The sequence below is a fragment of the Pipistrellus kuhlii genome, unplaced genomic scaffold (genome assembly GCF_014108245.1).
Source record: "Pipistrellus kuhlii isolate mPipKuh1 unplaced genomic scaffold, mPipKuh1.p scaffold_m20_p_15, whole genome shotgun sequence".
Lineage (NCBI taxonomy): Eukaryota > Metazoa > Chordata > Mammalia > Chiroptera > Vespertilionidae > Pipistrellus > Pipistrellus kuhlii.
Window position 1 is genome coordinate 19,238,877 of NW_023425460.1, and position 16,584 is coordinate 19,255,460.

The following is a 16,584-nucleotide window of genomic DNA, read 5'->3' on the forward strand; positions in this document are numbered from 1 at the left end:
TGTGTCCTTCTTCTTGTCTGCATTTTAGTTGTCTCCCTGATTTGATGGAATAGCTTTGTGTGCCAGGTGTTCTGGTAGAGCCCAGTAGCACAGCCTTCCCAGTTACCTGCAGTGGACAGTCTTGGTGTAGCCCTTTGTGGGCTGTGTGTGCAGTCTTGTTGTTAAGCCTTGCTTATTGTTGGTATCACTGGGAAGCGTTGATCTCCAAGCCAATTGGCTGTGAGGATCAGCAGTGTCTCAGCTAGGAGGGTTTCCGTACTCTGCTTGAATAGGGCAGGGTCTCGGGGTGGCGCAGACAATCTTTGGTTCCCTGTCAGTCTCACCTTAGAAAAGTCCTGTTCGTGGAGAGTTTTGGAAGATTGGTTGCAGGCGCACGCGCACCTCTTTGGTAAAGGCGCAGACAAGCTTTGGATTCCTGCAAGTCCCTCCTTAGAGAAAGCCAGCCTCTGGGAGAGCTTCTGTGCTCAGCCACAGGTAGGGCGGAGTCTGGGGTTGGTGCAGACAAACTTTGTTTTCCCTTCGGCTCCTCCCCAAGTCCCGCAGTAATGGCCTCTGGCTTCACACACCTCCAAGAGATCTCTGCCCACTGCCTGACAGTCTGGCCTCTCCCTGTCTGGGGCCGTTTATCAGAGCAATAGGGTGATTCTGTTTTCCTCTCGGACAAGAAAGCCAGCCGCGTTAGCTGTTCGCCCTCTCAGCGCCAGGAGTAAGCCAGTAGTGAACTCAGCCCGGCCCGCCCTCTCTGCGTGCAGGGAGTAAGCCAGCAGCAATCTCGGTCCGGCCCTTCCTCTCCGCACCGGGATTAAGCCAGCGCCTTTTCGCACACACAGTTCTCCGTACCTTCACAGTTCCTGAGGTTCAGCGTGCCTTCTCTTTCCTTCCCAGATGGCAGAGCCTCCTCTCAGCCAGCCGTCTGGCGCTTCAGGGCAATGCCTCCCCTGTTTTTCAGTTCTAAATTCAAATTTGTTGTGGTAGGCTGCATTCGGGTGTCTACCCTATGCCGCCATCTTGGTTTCAGGATCTATTTGTTGCATTATCTTTTGACAATGATTTTTTACCCTTGCTTTTTCATGTCTTATGATTTTTTATTAAATTCTAGACATTATAGGATTTAAACAACTTATGCAAACAGTATTTTTGTCTGAAATTAATATATCTGTTCTGTAGGCTATTAATGTTGGTGATTGAATCAGTTTAGTCAGTAGAAACAAGTTTGAATTTTGTAGTTGTTATGGGTACCTTCTGTTATGGACTGAATGTTGTGTCCCCTAAAATTCATATGTTAAAAAACAACAACCCCAATATAATTGTATTTTGAGATAGGGCTTTAGTAGAGGTAATTAAGATTAATGAAGTCACAAGGGTGGGGGCATGATCCAGTGGGATTCCTAAAAAAGAGAAATGAGAGAGTGTTTTCTCTCTCACATTTTCACTCTCTTCCCCACCCCCCTCCTACTGTTCTTCTCCCTCATTCCCTTCTCCCCAACAAAGTGAGACGGCTGCAGCCCGGGAGGACAGCTCTCACCAGGAGCCAAATTGGTTGGCACCTTGGTCTGGGCCTTTTAGTCTCTAGAACTGTGAGAAAATAAATATTTGCTGTTTAAACCGTATGTCTATGATATTTTGTTACTGAAGCCCGAGCAAACTAATACACTTTCAGAGCTCCATGGGCTTGAAATTCCTCTGTTATCCTCCTATATAATAAAAGGCTAATATGCAAATTGACCAAACAGTGGAACAACCAGTGCCTAAGACACACACTGACCACCTCAATGTAGGAGCTGCCCCCTGGTAGCCAGTGTGCTGCTCAGCCAGAAGCCCTGAGCCAGGCTCACAGCTGGCGAGTGCAGCTGCAATGGCGGAGCCTCTCCCACCTCTGCAGCAGTGCTAAGGATGTGCAACTGAGGGCTTAGGCCTGCTCCCCACTGGGCCTCTAGTAATCTTATGTTTAGAGAGGCTGATTTGCCAAAGGATTATGCTTCAGATCTTTTTTTTTTTTTTTTTTACAATTTCTGTTTCTCTCCTGAACACAATTAGTGTTTCCCAATAGATAAAATACCTCATCTATTCAGTATTTATAGTCGTTTTTTTCTATAACTTTTTTACATGTTTATAATCGTTTTAAAACCCTTGTTTGCTGATTAAAATTACTTGGTCATCTGCCAACTTCTGTGTTTGTCAGTTGACTGTTTTCTCTTGATTATGCATCATGTTTTATTGTGTTGTTGTTTTTTAATATATCTAATAATTTTTATTGGTTCCCCCCCCCCACACACATTTTATTTAAAGAACAGCAGGGAATTTCCCCCCCTACATAGAGTATAAGTCCTTTCCTCTGTTAAAGTAAGAGGCTGATACATCACATTCTTCCTAGAATTTAGTAAAGCTGATGCTGGGCTACATTCTTAGATTTAGTATTTCTGTTATTGCCTCAGTCTTTGTACTTTCCCACACTTTTTAAATCTTGATACTTTTTCAGCTGGGAGGGACTTATCTGCAGTTTAAAATATGATTGGTTTATTTTTAGAGTCTGAAATTCATTCGCAGGGAGAATGCCTGGGATTACCATATTCTCTTACATAGCTACTTTTTCTGAAAAATTAGATGGGGTGTGTTGCACAGTGAGTAATGTGGGAGAATTGCTGGACCAAGCAATCTGTTAGAATTATTGTCTCTAATCCATCCTGCTACCACATATTGTTGTCTATAGTCAAGCTGACTTTTGCTTGCCTGTCAGAATGTGTTTAATGGCAGACCAGATGCCTGTCCCAAGGCAGAGAAGCTGCCATGGTTCTCTCCTCATTTGTGAATGCTCCATGTTTGCCACCGCTGGAATTGAGTTCCTCAAGATTTCTTTTTATCTTCCGCTCTTCATTGGTTCATAGAAAATGTCTCCTACCATGGGAGTGAAGGGCTTTCTTGTTCTACATATCCCAACCCTCAGAATTAGAATTTCTCTTCACTAATTTTTAGTTATATTAGACCAGTGGTCGGCAAAGTGCAGCTTGTGAGCCACATGCGGCTCTTTGGCCCCTTGAGTGTGGCTCTTCCACAACAGTGCAATTGAAGGAGTACTCTAGTTCAGCGTTTTTCAACTGCTGTTCTGCGGGAGATGTTGCCTGGTGTGCCGTAGGTGCAGACAAGACAAGAATTTTATAATTTTTCACTATTTTGTTTACTTAATATTTCATAATAAAGTAATTATAAAATACTTTCTTTGTGTTTATTTGATTCCTATTCAAGAGAATTACTTTATATATAGTCAATATAGGCACAGAGTTAAATTTTTTAACATTTTCTAATGGTGGTGTGCCTCGTGATTTTTTTCATGAAACAAGTGTGCCTTTACCCAAAAAAGGTTGAAAAACACTGCTCTAGTTAAGTTAATAACAATGTACCTACCTATATAGTTTAAGTTTAAAAAATTTGGCTCTCAAAAGAAATTTCAATTGTTGTACTGTTGATGTTTGGCTCTGTTGATTAATGAGTTTGGCAACCACTGTATTAGACTGTTTCTTAGTCTCCAGGTCCTTTGACTGCTTACCAACCAATCTTATCCACATGGGTTTATATTTACCAGTTCTATAGCTAGGTATTAAAACAACTTAATTACTGCAATCTTAAATTGAGACTCTGCTTCTGTTGATTAATTTTTGCATTTTTATTATGATTAAGAATTTCTGACACTTGGCAACAGCAATGGAAATTAAGTGGTATATTTTATAAAAGTTGTAAATAGGTTTATTTGGACTTATTGTGTTCTAACGAACATGATTTTTGAAAAACTCAATATATGAAAATTTAAGATTTTAACACACTTTTGGGAATGAGTCTTTATGGCATAGGGCAGTGGTTGGCAAACTCATTAGTCAACAGAGTAGCAAACTGCAGCTCTCGAGCCTGTAAGGACAGGGCCAGTGCTAGGACATGACTTTAGAAAAAGACTCCTTTAAGTGGGCTGATAATAAAAAGGTGCCCTTCCTGCTTCTGACTTGGTGCCCCCATTTTCCTGTTGGCTAAATGCCCTCATTCTATCTTTGCAACTGTACACAGTACATCTGAATCAGGAAAAAATTTTGCTTTCTTAGATGAGTAAAAAGTATAAGAAATTACCAAGTAGAAGATTCATATTGGTCCACTACTAACATTTTTTTCTCTATAAAAATGAAGTAGATGCCAAAACCGGTTTGGCTCAGTGGATAGAGCGTCGGCTTGCGAACTAAAAGGTCCCGGGTTCGATTCCGGTCCAGGGCATGTACCTTGGTTGCGGGTACATCTTCAGTAGGGGGTATGCAGGAGGCAGCTGATCAATGTCTCTCTCTCATCTATGTTTCTAATTCTCTATCCCTTTCTCTTCCTCTCTGTGAAAAATCAATAAAATATATTTTTAAAAAAATGAAGTATATTTTTGCTACTGCTTTTAACTTGTTTCTTGTCCTATCTAATAAAGAGGTAATATGCAAATTAACCATCACTCCAACACACAAGATAGCTGCCCCTGTGTGGTCAAAGATGGCCACCCCCATGTGGACACAAGATGGCTACCACAAGATGGCCTGCAGGGGAGGGCAGTTAGGGTGAGTAGGCCTACATGGAGGGCAGTTAGGGGCAATCAGGCCAACAGGAGAGGGCAGTTGGGGATGACCAGGCCAGCAGGGGAGGGCAGTTTGGGGAGACCATGCTGGCAGGGGTGGGCAGTGAAGGGCAATTGGACCGGCAGGGGAGTAGTTAGGCATTGATCAGGTTGTTAGGGGAGTGGTTAGGGGCAATCAGGCTGGCAGGCAGACGAGCAGTTGGGAGCCAGCAGTACTGGATTGTGAGAGGGATCCCAGATTAGAGAGGGTGCAGGCTGGGCTCCCATAGATCAACAATGATGAATGGGGGAATCAGGGTGGGTGGCGGGAGGACCAGGTTGGCTGACAAGCCATTGGAATCACTAGCTCATCTTGGCTAGCTCGGGGGCTCAGGCCTGCAGGAAAGCAGGCGTTGGTGACTTCACCTCCATGTATGTGCACTGGGCTGGCCGCTGATGGAATGTGCTGCCCGCTTGGGGCTGCTCATACTGGGGCAGGTAGGTTGCAGGCGCGCTGCAGCTTCTGTCAGTGTCTCAAGCCCCAGTGGCAGTGGTGCCCACATGAGCAGCCCCAAAGGGCAGTGTGTTCCATCAGTGGCCGGCCTGTGCGCGTGCATGGAAGTGAAGTCACCTCACCCGCTTTCCCGCAGGCCTGAGCCCCAGAGCAGCCGGGGATGAGCTGGTGATCCCAACAGCCTGAGAGCCCGATGGCCGGGGTGGCGGTCGGCCTGGGGACTGGTGAACAGGCAGAAGATGGCGCTGATTGCAGGAGGGTAGGGACCCTACCTGCATGATTTCGTGTGTGGGGCCTCTGGTTTAACTATAAATTAACATCTCTTGGAAAGTCTGAAGAAGCTAAAAGGGAATAGTTGTGGAGATAATAAAACCAAACTATTTAGAATTTGTGTTCTGGTGCTTTGCGTATAAAAAGCACTGAAATATGTTGGTTGAATGTTAACATTTTTGGAATAAATAAAAGGAAACCCTTAAATTTATGAGTCGTTTATCTGTAACTTCAGGAACAAATCTAAATCTAGTCTAGGATTCAAGATACACTATTACTAAAGCATTAAAAAATACAGTATCTGATTTTTGTTCTATAGGTATCTTGCAACATCCAGATGGCACAGTTTTGAAACAGCTACAGCCACCTCCAAGGGGCCCAAGAGAGTTAGAATTCTATAATATGGTAAGTGAGGTAAGATTTGTTCGTTGTATTCATAGTGGTTTTCATTTCTCTGGTGATGACTCAGTAATAAATACGTTTGATAGCATGTCTTGTATAATATGTGTGTGACTGAAACAAAAGCTTAATGAAATATAATGCTTATCTTTACTGATGCAGCCTAATATTTTCTATTCTGATTTTTATTAATGGGATGCGACCTACATTTTGAAAAATACCTGAGAGACTGTTTCTGTTTCTCAGAAATGCTGAGTCTAAATGTTTTCACTATAGAATTTCTTAGCATATATTGCTGATGTGCACTGTAAATCTCCAAAGCATGGTGGTAAGAGACAGACTTAACATCTAAGTAATCATATGACTAGGAACACCTCCTCTGTCTAGTTACAAAACATTTTCATCACCCAAAGAAAACCCGAAACTCTGAAGGCGTGATGCTTTGTTCCTCCCTCCGCCCAGTCCCTAACAACCACCAATCTGCTTATACGGTATGTGACCTTTTGTGTTAGTTTCTTTTTGGTCTCATATTTTTAAGGTCCACCTATTCTGTAGTGTGCATTAGTATTTTGTTCCTTTTTATGGCTGAGGAATATTCTGTTCACATTTTGTTTATCCATTTATCCATTGATGTACCTTTGGGTTGTTTCTACATTTTGGCCTTTGTAAGTAGAGCTTCTATGAACATTCATGTACAAATATTTGTTTAAGTACCTGTTTCCAATTTTTTTTGATATATATCTTAAGACTGGAATTGCTGGGTCATATGATAATTCTATATTTAGCTTTTTGAGGAACTGTCAAAGTGTTTACCAAAGTGGCTGCACCATTTTACATTTCCATAGCAGTGTATGAGGGTTGTAATTTCTCTGTATCCTCACTAGAACTTCTTAGTTTTCTTTCTTTCTTTCTTCTTTCTTTCTTTCTTTCTTTCTTTCTTTCTTTCTTTCTTTCTTTCTTTTCTTTTCTTTTCTTTTCTTTTCTTTCTTTCTTTCTTTCTTTCTTTCTTTCTTTCTTTCTTTCTTTCTTTCTTTCTTTTTTAAAATATATTTTATTGATTTTTACAGAGAGGACGAGAGAGGGACAGAGAGTTAGAAACATTGATGAGAGAGAGTCATCGATCAGCTGCCTCTTGCACACCCCCCACTGGGGATGTGCCCGCAACCAAGGTACATGCCCTTGACCGGAAGCGAACCTGGGACCTTTCAGTCCCCAGGCCAACGCTCTATCCACTGAGCCAAACCAGTTTCGGCTAATTTTCTTTCTTAAGGGCCATCCAAGTGAGTGTGAAGTGTTGTTACCTCATTGTGTTATATTTTAATTGGCATTTCCTTAATGGCTAGTGATGTTGGTTATCTTTTCATATGCTTACTGACCATGTCTAAATCCTCTCTGGAGAAATGTCCATTTAGATCCTTTGTTTATTTCTTCATTGGGATGTCTTTTATTTAGTCACTAGAGGCCTGATATATGAAATTCTTGTAAGGGGCTTGGCCCTTGCAGCACCACTTCATCTGGAAGGTAGCCCGGCAGTCTGGTCTAATTAGCACATTATGCTTTAACTAGAGGCCCAGTGCATGAAATTCGTGCACTCGGGCGGGGTGAGGAGGGCGGTTGTCCACTGAGCCTGGCCTGCACCCTCTCGCGGTCCGGGAGCCCATGGGGAAATGTCTGACTGCCTTGGAGATTGGTGAGGCTCCGGCCACCACCGCTGTGCTCACCAGCTGTGAGGCTGGCTTCTGGCTGAGCGGTGCATGTTTCTTTTATTAGTGTAGATAGGAGTTCTTTATATATTCTAGATACAAGTCCCAAAGCTCCTGCATTGAACTTCTGCCCTGTGGTGGTCAGTGCATGTCATAGTGACCAGTCATTCCACTATTTGGTCAATTTGCATATTAGCCTTTTATTATGTAGGATTATTATAGACTAGAGACCTGGTGCATGAAATTCATGCACAGGGGTGTGTGTCCCTCAGCCCAGCCTGGACCCTCTCCAATTTTTGACCCCTCTCACAATCTAGGACTGCTGGTTCCCAACTGCTCACCTGCCTTGCCTTCCTGATTGCCCCTAATTGCTTCTGTCTGCCAGCCTGATCACCCCCTAACCACTCCCCTGCCAGCTTGATTTCACCTAACTGCCCTCCCCTGCTGGCCTGATCGCCCACAACTGCCCTCTCTTGCGGGCCTGGTGCCTCCCAACTGCCCTCCCCTGATGGCCATCTTGTGGCCATTTGTGTCCACATGGGGAAGCCATCTTTGACCACATGGGGGTAGCCATCTTGTGTATTGGAGTGATAGTCAATTTGCATATTGCTCTTTTATTTGATGGGATAGAGGCCTGGTGCATGGGTGGGGACTGGCTGGTTTGCCCTGAAGGGTGTCCCGGATTAGGGTGGGGGTTTCCTGGGGGCATGGGGTGGTTGGGCAAGGGGCCTGTGGTGGTTTGCAGGCTGACCATGCCACCCTGCAACCCAAGTGGAGGCCCTGGTATCTGGGCTTTATTTATCTTCTATAATTGAAACTTTGTAGCCTTGAGCTGAGGCCAGGGCAGGCCAGGGCTGCGGGAAGCTTGGCTTCCTCCATCTTGGGGGACAATTCAAGCCTCCTGCTCTCTCCAGCTCAGTGACTGTGGCCATTTTTGTTGGGATTTATTTATCTTCTATAATTGAAACTTTGTAGCCTTGAGCAGAGGCCAGGGCCGGCCAGAGTGGTTGGGAAACTTGGCTTCCTCCATTGCTGGGGAAACCCAAGCCTCCTGCTCGCTATGTGGCTGCAGCCATCTTGGTTGGGTTAATTTGCATACTCAGTCCTGATTGGCTGGTGGGCGTGGCTGGCAGGTGTAGCAGAGGTGCGGTTAATTTGCATGTTTCTTTTATTAGTGTAGATAGGAGTTCTTTATATATTCTAGATACAAGTTCCTTGTCAGATATATGATTTAGAAATATTTTCTCCTGTTCTTTGGGTTGTCTTCACTTTTTTCATAGTGTTTGTTGAAGCTTAAATTTTTTAAATATTAAAATTCAGTGTATCTTTTTTTCTTTTTTTTTTGTCACTTGTGCTTTTGGTGTTATATCTAAAATTATACTTATATTTTATTCTAAATGCTATGATGTTAGTGCTTAAATACAGGTGCAAGTAAAAAAAAAATACAAGCTAAAGTTAAAAAACAAATACAGACGAAACCAGGTTTGGCTCAGTGGATAGAACGTTGTTCTGCGGACTGAAGGGTCCTGGGTTCGATTCTAGTCAAGGGCATGTACCTTGGTTGCGGGCACATCCCCAGTAGGGGTTGTGCAAGAGGCAGCTGATCGGTGATTCTCTCTCATCGATGTTTGACTCTCCATCTCTCTCTCCTCCTCTCTGTAAAAATCAATAAAATATATTAAAAAACAAACAAACAAACAAAAACCAAAAAGTACATTATACATGCTTTACCATTATTAACTCATTTAACTCACAACTACCTATGAGATAGGTACTCCTAGCTTCATTTTATACATGTGTACATTAGGCATGATTAGTTTAAATAATTTCATCATGATCATGCTAAAGTAAATAGTGGTCCCAGGATTTGAATGTAGGCAGTCTAAGCTCTAGGATATATATGTTTTTAGCTGTTAAATAATGTCTCATTTTTGAAGAAAGTATTTTATATTTACTCTATAAAAGTCTTGCATGTAATTTGTTGGATTTATTCTAGGTTCTTTGTATTTTGTTTCAGTTGTAAATGGTAGTTCTTAAATTAAGTGTTCCAGTGATTGCTAATATATAAGAACTAGAAGCTCGGTGCACAAAATTTGTGCATGGGAGGAGGTGGGGGATTGGGGAATAAGGGTGGTGTCCCTCAGTCCGGCCTGTAACAAAGCCAGTGTCCTGCGCCCTGACCTCTGGCCAGAGGCCCCTCCCTCCCTCTGTGTGGCCAGGTTGCAGGACACTGGGCTTGCGTCATCCCCAGAGGCCCCTCACCCCCTTTGTGTGGCCGGGGCGCAGGATGCTGGGCTTGTGTTGCCCCCAGAGGCCCCTCCCTCAGCATGGCCGACGTGCGTAGTGCTGGGCTCGCATTGCCGGGGCCCCGGTTGCTATGGGTGCCACCATATTTGTGATGGAGTGATGGTTAATTTGCATATTACCCTTTTATTAGATAGGACAAAAAAATAGATATCTAGCTAGTGTTCCTTGTCTTGTAATCTTGTTGAATTCTTTTTTAACTCGTATTATCTGAGGTTCCCTAACAATTTTAATTGTTTTCTATATAGATAATTTTATGTTTTGTAATTGGGAGTTTTGTTTGTCCTTTTTGAATCCATATACTTCTGTCAAGGACTTCCATTTCAGGGCTCAATAGAAGCAATGATAGGGGTATCTTCCTCTCATATAACAAAAATGCTTTTAACATTTTCCTGTAAAACTGACATTTTGGTAGATGCATCTTCCTAGGTTAAGGAAATTGCCTTTTGTGTGAGTCGAGATTCTGACAAGAGATAATTTATGTATTCTGTCAATTTAATAAAGGGGTTGTTTACCTAGGCTTGGTCAGAGTTAAGGTTACCTGCGAGAGATAATGTAACATCTTTGAGCCTCTAAGGGTAAGGAGAGGGAATGGTTACTGGAATCCAGGGAAGGTAATTTTATGATAAGGAGGGAACTAGAGAAGTAAATAACCCAACCTCAACTCTCTCCCACTAGTAAGAGAATGACCAGAGGGCAAGGGATCCCACTGATGCAGTTGAGTCTTGTCAGCTTCTTGGGAAGAAAATTGTGGGAAGTGGAAAGGGAAAATATATAGCATTCTTTCAATTTTTATCTCAGGAAACAATTTAAAGTATGATATTTATAGGTATTGAATATTTTTCAGTTACCTTTTCTGTATCTTTTGAAATTAGCATGAGTTTCCTCCTTTAATCTGATAATGCCATAAATGACATTATATCTATCTAATATTATATCACCTTTCATTTTTTGAAACGAAACCTACTAGAATGTCGTTTTTATTTTTAATAATATGAATTACTAAATATTGTTTGCAAGTGTTTTATTTCAGATTTTTCCCCAGCTATGTTTATAAATGAGATTGAATTATTATTTTCTTTAAATTTTGTCTTTGGTTGATATCAAGTTCTTTTAGCTTGATAAAATGAGTTGAGGAGCATTTCTTATTTTATTTTGTTGAAGAATTTGTATCATATAAAGATTTTGTTCCTTAAAGGCTTGATAGAATTTACCTATCAACTTATCAGAGCCTTTTGCCTATCTCTGTCTCATATGTGTGTGTACATTTATATATGTATATATTGATTTCAGAGAAAAAGGGAGAGGGAGCGAGAGATACAAACATCAATGATGAGAGAGTCATCCATTGACTACTTCCTGTACATCCCCTCCCAGGGATTGAGCCTGAAGCCCAGGCAAGTGCCCTGATTGGGAATCCAGCTGTGACCTCCTGGTTCTTAGATCGATGCTCAACCACTGAGCCATGCCTACTGGGAATGCCTGTCTCTGTTTCTCTTTCTTCCTTTCCTCCATTCCATCCTTCTTTTTTTAATCTTCACCCTAGGATATCTTTTCCCATTGATTTTTAGAGAGGAAAGGGAGTGAAGGGAGGGGGTGAGGAGAGAGAGAGAAAGAGAGAGAGAGAGCTATGAGACACAAATGTGCCTGTATGGGAGTGGAAGGTTGAACCTGCAACCCCAGTATTTGCCCTTGACCAAGAATTGAACCAGCATCCTCTTGGTGCATGGTTCGACGCTCAACCACTGAGCCACACTGGCCAGGCATTTTCCATCCTTCTTTTTTATTTTTTATTTTTTTTCTATGTTCCTGGAAAGGGATATATTTATCCCTTTTTAACCATAGTGGCGTCTTTCTCTGAGTTGTTTGGCTCTCAGTAAGGTAGACCCATACCACTTTCCCTCCTCTATAGAGAGGGCAATGTGGATTAAGCTGAAAAATAACCTCCTAAAAGTGAAAAAGGGATCAGATTACTGCTTGAGAACTGTGGAATTATTTTGAATGTTTATAAATGGTTGCCACATCAATAACAAAAAAAGGAATTACAAAGTGTGTACACCGCAACATGCTTATAAAGACACTTCGCATTGTGCTCACCTTTCCTTAAATGTTCCCAAAGATGCTCAGCTACTAAGGAGAGGCAGAGACAGCTTGGCAGAAAAGATACGGGTGAGGGCCTGGGAGGCTGTGGAAGAAGAAAGCAGCCTTCCAGTTAAACATCAGCCCTCAGTTTAAAGGTCAGCTGCGCACGTGCACACTCGGGTGTTTACTAGAATTATGCTTCATTCCTGGGTGCCCTGGCCTAGAGTGCAATATAAATATGTGTCCTCCCAAGATTACTCACCCTGCTGATTGTATCTAAAGATAAAAATTCCAGCAAAGGCTAAAGCTAGAGAGGCCCGGCCTGGCTGCTTCAGCTGGGGGTCTGCACTGTGCACAGGCTCATTTGGAAAGGTCAAGGAATAATTGGGGGCACCGCCTTCGACACTCCCTTTTCCTCCAGTCAGAATCCGATAAACAGGGCAGGCGGCATTCCACACACTTCTATCAGAATGTCCTCCTTACAGACTTTCCAACCAAGTCTCATGCTTCCCAACATCTAGACATTTCTAATATTTTCTAGAATTATTACTAGACTTATTACTGCTTATAAATCAACAAATTAAGTGAGCAATGATTAGAATTACGTTGAGGCAAAGGATATATTTTTTAAAAAGGTAAAACTACAACTTCTTTACAGTTATCAAATATGTAAGTGTAAAAGATTTTAAACTTACTATTTAATGAGGGAATTACACAGATGTTAAAACTGGTTCAAAAGAAAAGTCAAAGAAGCACACATTTATATGAAATAAAGGGAAGTTGAAATGATTTAGAAATGTTCACTAGACTCTTAACTTTTATGAAGGTTCTAGAACCTTCCATGGCCAGAATTTCTTTGCAAGAATTATTTTGCATTTATAGGAACAAGAGTTATTTTGCATTTGCTAAGAGTTATCAACAGTTTTCTTTGTTGTAAAATAGTTCAAGGAGAGTAGAAGGCTAGAATTAGATAACTTAAACAATACAGTTTTTCATTGGAAACACAGTATACTTTTTTTTTTTTTGCTTATCCAAAATTTTAGATATATTATGATAAACAATATTTTATTTGGGGAAAGTGTAGGATACTTGTAAAGCATTATAAGAAACTAATATGCAAGTTATATTTTTCTCTTTCAGGTTTATGCTGCTGATGGTACTGATGGTGTTCTTTTAGAGCTACGAAAATATTTACCAAAATATTATGGCATCTGGTCACCTCCCACTGCACCAAATGGTAAGTTTTACCTAAAATTCATCTTTTATTCTTAATTCAGGAGAGTGGTTTTATAAAAGGTTTATATAAAAGTAAACCTAGTATTATAAAAACTGAATACATGTGTGATTTTCTTTCTAATCATTCTCTACTTCATTAGATAAACTTATTAATACTTTTGCTCTTCATAATCAGTTTCTTAAATGGTATATACAAATTAATTATAAGTTTGTTATAATTGAATGGAAAAATATATATACTAGTACTTAATACTGTATTAATTTACAGATGTTCTCTTTTTGTAATTTCTGGGCAATTTTCTTTTTTTCATTTTGAATAGGGAAAAAACATCAGGAAATATATTTTCCTTCCATAACTTCCTCCCTGTCTCCTCTTCCATTTCTTTGTCCCACTCTTCTGGGCTTTAAATTGCAATATTTAAAAAAAATACCAGTAAGTTTTTTTGGTTTTTTTTTAAAAATATATTTTATTGATTTTTTACAGAGAGGAGGAGAGAGCGATAGAGAGCTAGAAATGTCGATGAGAGAGAAACATCGACCAGCTGCCTCTTGCACACCCCCTACCGGGGATGTGCCCGCAACCACAGTACATGCCCTTGACCGGAATCGAACCTGGGACCTTTCAGTCCGCAGACCGACGCTCTACCATTGAGCCAAACCGGTTTCGGCAAAATACCAGTAAGTTTTATAGTTAGAGGACAAACTGACCTATCTAAGGGCACAACATTTCTCTTTGTCTTTCTCTTAAAAAATATATATATATATATATATATATATATATATTTTATTGATTTTTCACAGAGAGGAAGGGAGAGGGATAGACAGAAACATTGATGAGAGGGATACATCGACCAGTTGCCTCCTGCACAACCCCCACCAGGGATGTGCCCGCAACCAATGTACTGCCCTTGACCGGAATCGAACCCGGGACCCTTGAGTCCGCAGACCGACGCTCTATCCACTGAGCCAGACTGGTTTCGGCCATTTCTCTCTCTTAATATTAGTTAATACTTGAAGCAGTATTTGCTACTTCTGGGCCTTTGACTGAGCAGACAGTTTAATTAAATAAGCAGCTTGACTGTGTAACTATTGAAAAAGGTTGGTGAATGGAGTAAGAGTTTGAAATTTGACTGAGTTTAAGAATAACCCATGGGCTAATTAAAATGCATATTAATAGGATAATCGCCCAGACATTTTGATTATGAAGGTTTATTTTGGAGTTCAGTGATGTGCTTGTTAAAAGTGACAACCTCAAAAAAAAAGGCGACAAGCTCACTCTGGCTGGTTTGGCTCAGTGTATAGACCGTTGGCCTGTGGACTGAACGGTTCCTGGTTTGATTATGGTCAAGCCTGAGTTGCGGGTTCAGTCCCCAATGGGGGGCTTGCAGGAGGCCGCTGGTCAATGATTCTCTCTCATCATTGATGTTTCTGTCTCTTTCTCCCTCTCCCTTCCTCTCTGAAACCAATAAAAATATATTTTTTTAAAAAGTGACAAGCTTTTTAAATGTCAATAGTACTTGGACTACATTTTGAGAACAGGAAAGAAGGGGGCTCCAGCTTGAGCTTATCTTTTCCTTAGTTCTTTGTCTTCTTTTGACTCATGGGCTGTGTATCACATTTCGTCAATAGGGAATCATAGTGTTCTCTTGTGAGTATCCTCAGTGAGGTCACAATAAATCAGCGGTCCCCTGGGTATTTAGGATTCGCCTGTACTTCAGTTGTATGTCAGTGGGGAAAAGTGAGCCCAGGCTCTTTCCCCTCCCCTCCCCGTTTGTCCCTTCACTCTTCCTTCTTGTCTATTAGTCCCAAATGTATATGTTTCTGATTCAGATCAGCATGTTGCTTAAATTATTTCACAAGTCTTTGTGATCATAGAGATTTCCATTATAATGTAAGAAACTTATAATAGATTTCAATGAATTTTGCTACTGATTAATGTTTAACTTAGAACATTATTTAATTATTATTCTTCAAGAATCTCACTTCTAAAAATTAACAAAGTTTGTTGAGTATGGGGTAGATTGGCTATCTAGATACTGTAATTAAGTACTCAGTTTTAAAAGATTGTTTAGAAGAGGTTTTATTATCTCCGCAACTATTTCCCTTATAGCCCTCAGACTTTCTGATAAATACCGTTTGTGTAACTGTTTATATAGAAATTCTTCGGTAATCCTTGAGTGATGTAATCCATGAGAGAGAAAAACATCTGTTGGCTGCCTCCTGCGCGCCCCCTAAGGGGATTGAGCACAAAATCTGGGCATATGCCTTGAAGGGACGACATTTAACCATCCAATTGAGCTACACTGGCCAGGGCTCTCATTGTGCCTTTTTAATGTTCTTGGAAATCTTACATCTACTTCAAACACTCATGCAAGTGTTTCTCTGTGATATTTATACTAATTGTTGACTCTGGAGTTTTAACTTTTTTTTCTCAGTTTTAAATTTTCCTCATTTTGTTTCTTCTGAAAGTTATTTGAGTGGTAGTATGTTTGCCTATCACTAATTAAAGTTTTTATTTCATAACAGATTTATACCTAAAACTGGAAGATGTGACCCATAAATTTAATAAGCCCTGTATAATGGATGTAAAGATAGGGCGAAAGAGCTATGATCCTTTTGCCTCATCTGAGAAGATTCAGCAACAGGTCAGCAAGTACCCTTTAATGGAAGAGATTGGATTCTTGGTGCTTGGCATGAGGGTAAGAGTGATTATTAGTATAGTACACATATTTTTCTTTACACGTTCTTTCCTTGAAAATTAGAGATGTCAGTATGATACTAATATATAAGATGACATATTTTGGAATTCAGTTGTCTACAACTCCCCAATGTGAGCAGAGATTTTTATTTTTTTGTTCACTGATATATGGTCAGTGTCGGGAATGATTGTGACACATAATCCGTGATTACTAAATGGATGAATGGCTGAACCTCAGGACTCCAACTTTGGTAATTTTGTTTTAAGGAGGCTTGTAGTTTAGCTGTAATATAAGTATGGTAAATTAATGTTATATTGTTTATGATTTTGCCATGAGGAAAGTACTATGTTTATATATTCAGTAATTTTTCTATATTTTTAAAAGGGAAAATAAAGTTAGGTAACTATGGTTTAAAAAGTTGTTTTATTTGCTCATGATTCTGTGGGTTGGCAGTTTGCGCTGGCCTAAGTAGACAGTTCTGCTGATCTCACCCAGGGTCCCTGTGTGGCTGCACTCATCTGATGGTTCTGCAGGGGCTAGGTGGTCGGTCTACAGTGAGCTCACTTCTGTGGGGGAGCTTGTTCTAACTTTCCAATGGGCCTTTTGCCATGTGGCTTCTCATTGTCCAGGAGGCTTGTTGGAGCTTCTTCATGTACCACATTCCTAAAAGGCAATTGTGGGAGCTACCAGGGCTCTGGAAAGAGGTTAGATGTGTGGAGGTTAAGTTTGGAAAATGATTGCTACTTACAGAAGCATGATGGTGTAGTTTTTAAATTCATCATGCAAGATGATATATGAATCTTC

The 16,584-nt window shown here is 40.9% G+C and overlaps 1 protein-coding gene across 2 annotated transcripts in view; it reads left to right on the forward strand.

The window, feature by feature from the left end:
* IPMK (inositol polyphosphate multikinase) overlaps positions 1 to 16,584 on the forward strand; it is a 39,429-nt gene that overhangs the window by 10,559 nt on the left and 12,286 nt on the right. Inside the window, exons 2-4 of one of the 2 annotated variants that reach the window (XM_036438427.2) lie at positions 5,677 to 5,771; positions 12,986 to 13,082; positions 15,608 to 15,780. In XM_036438427.2, the coding sequence (XP_036294320.1) occupies positions 5,677 to 5,771; positions 12,986 to 13,082; positions 15,608 to 15,780 (365 nt within the window). The remainder of the gene's footprint in view (positions 1 to 5,676; positions 5,772 to 12,985; positions 13,083 to 15,607; positions 15,781 to 16,584) is intronic. The other variant, XM_036438429.2, reaches the window with a different exon arrangement.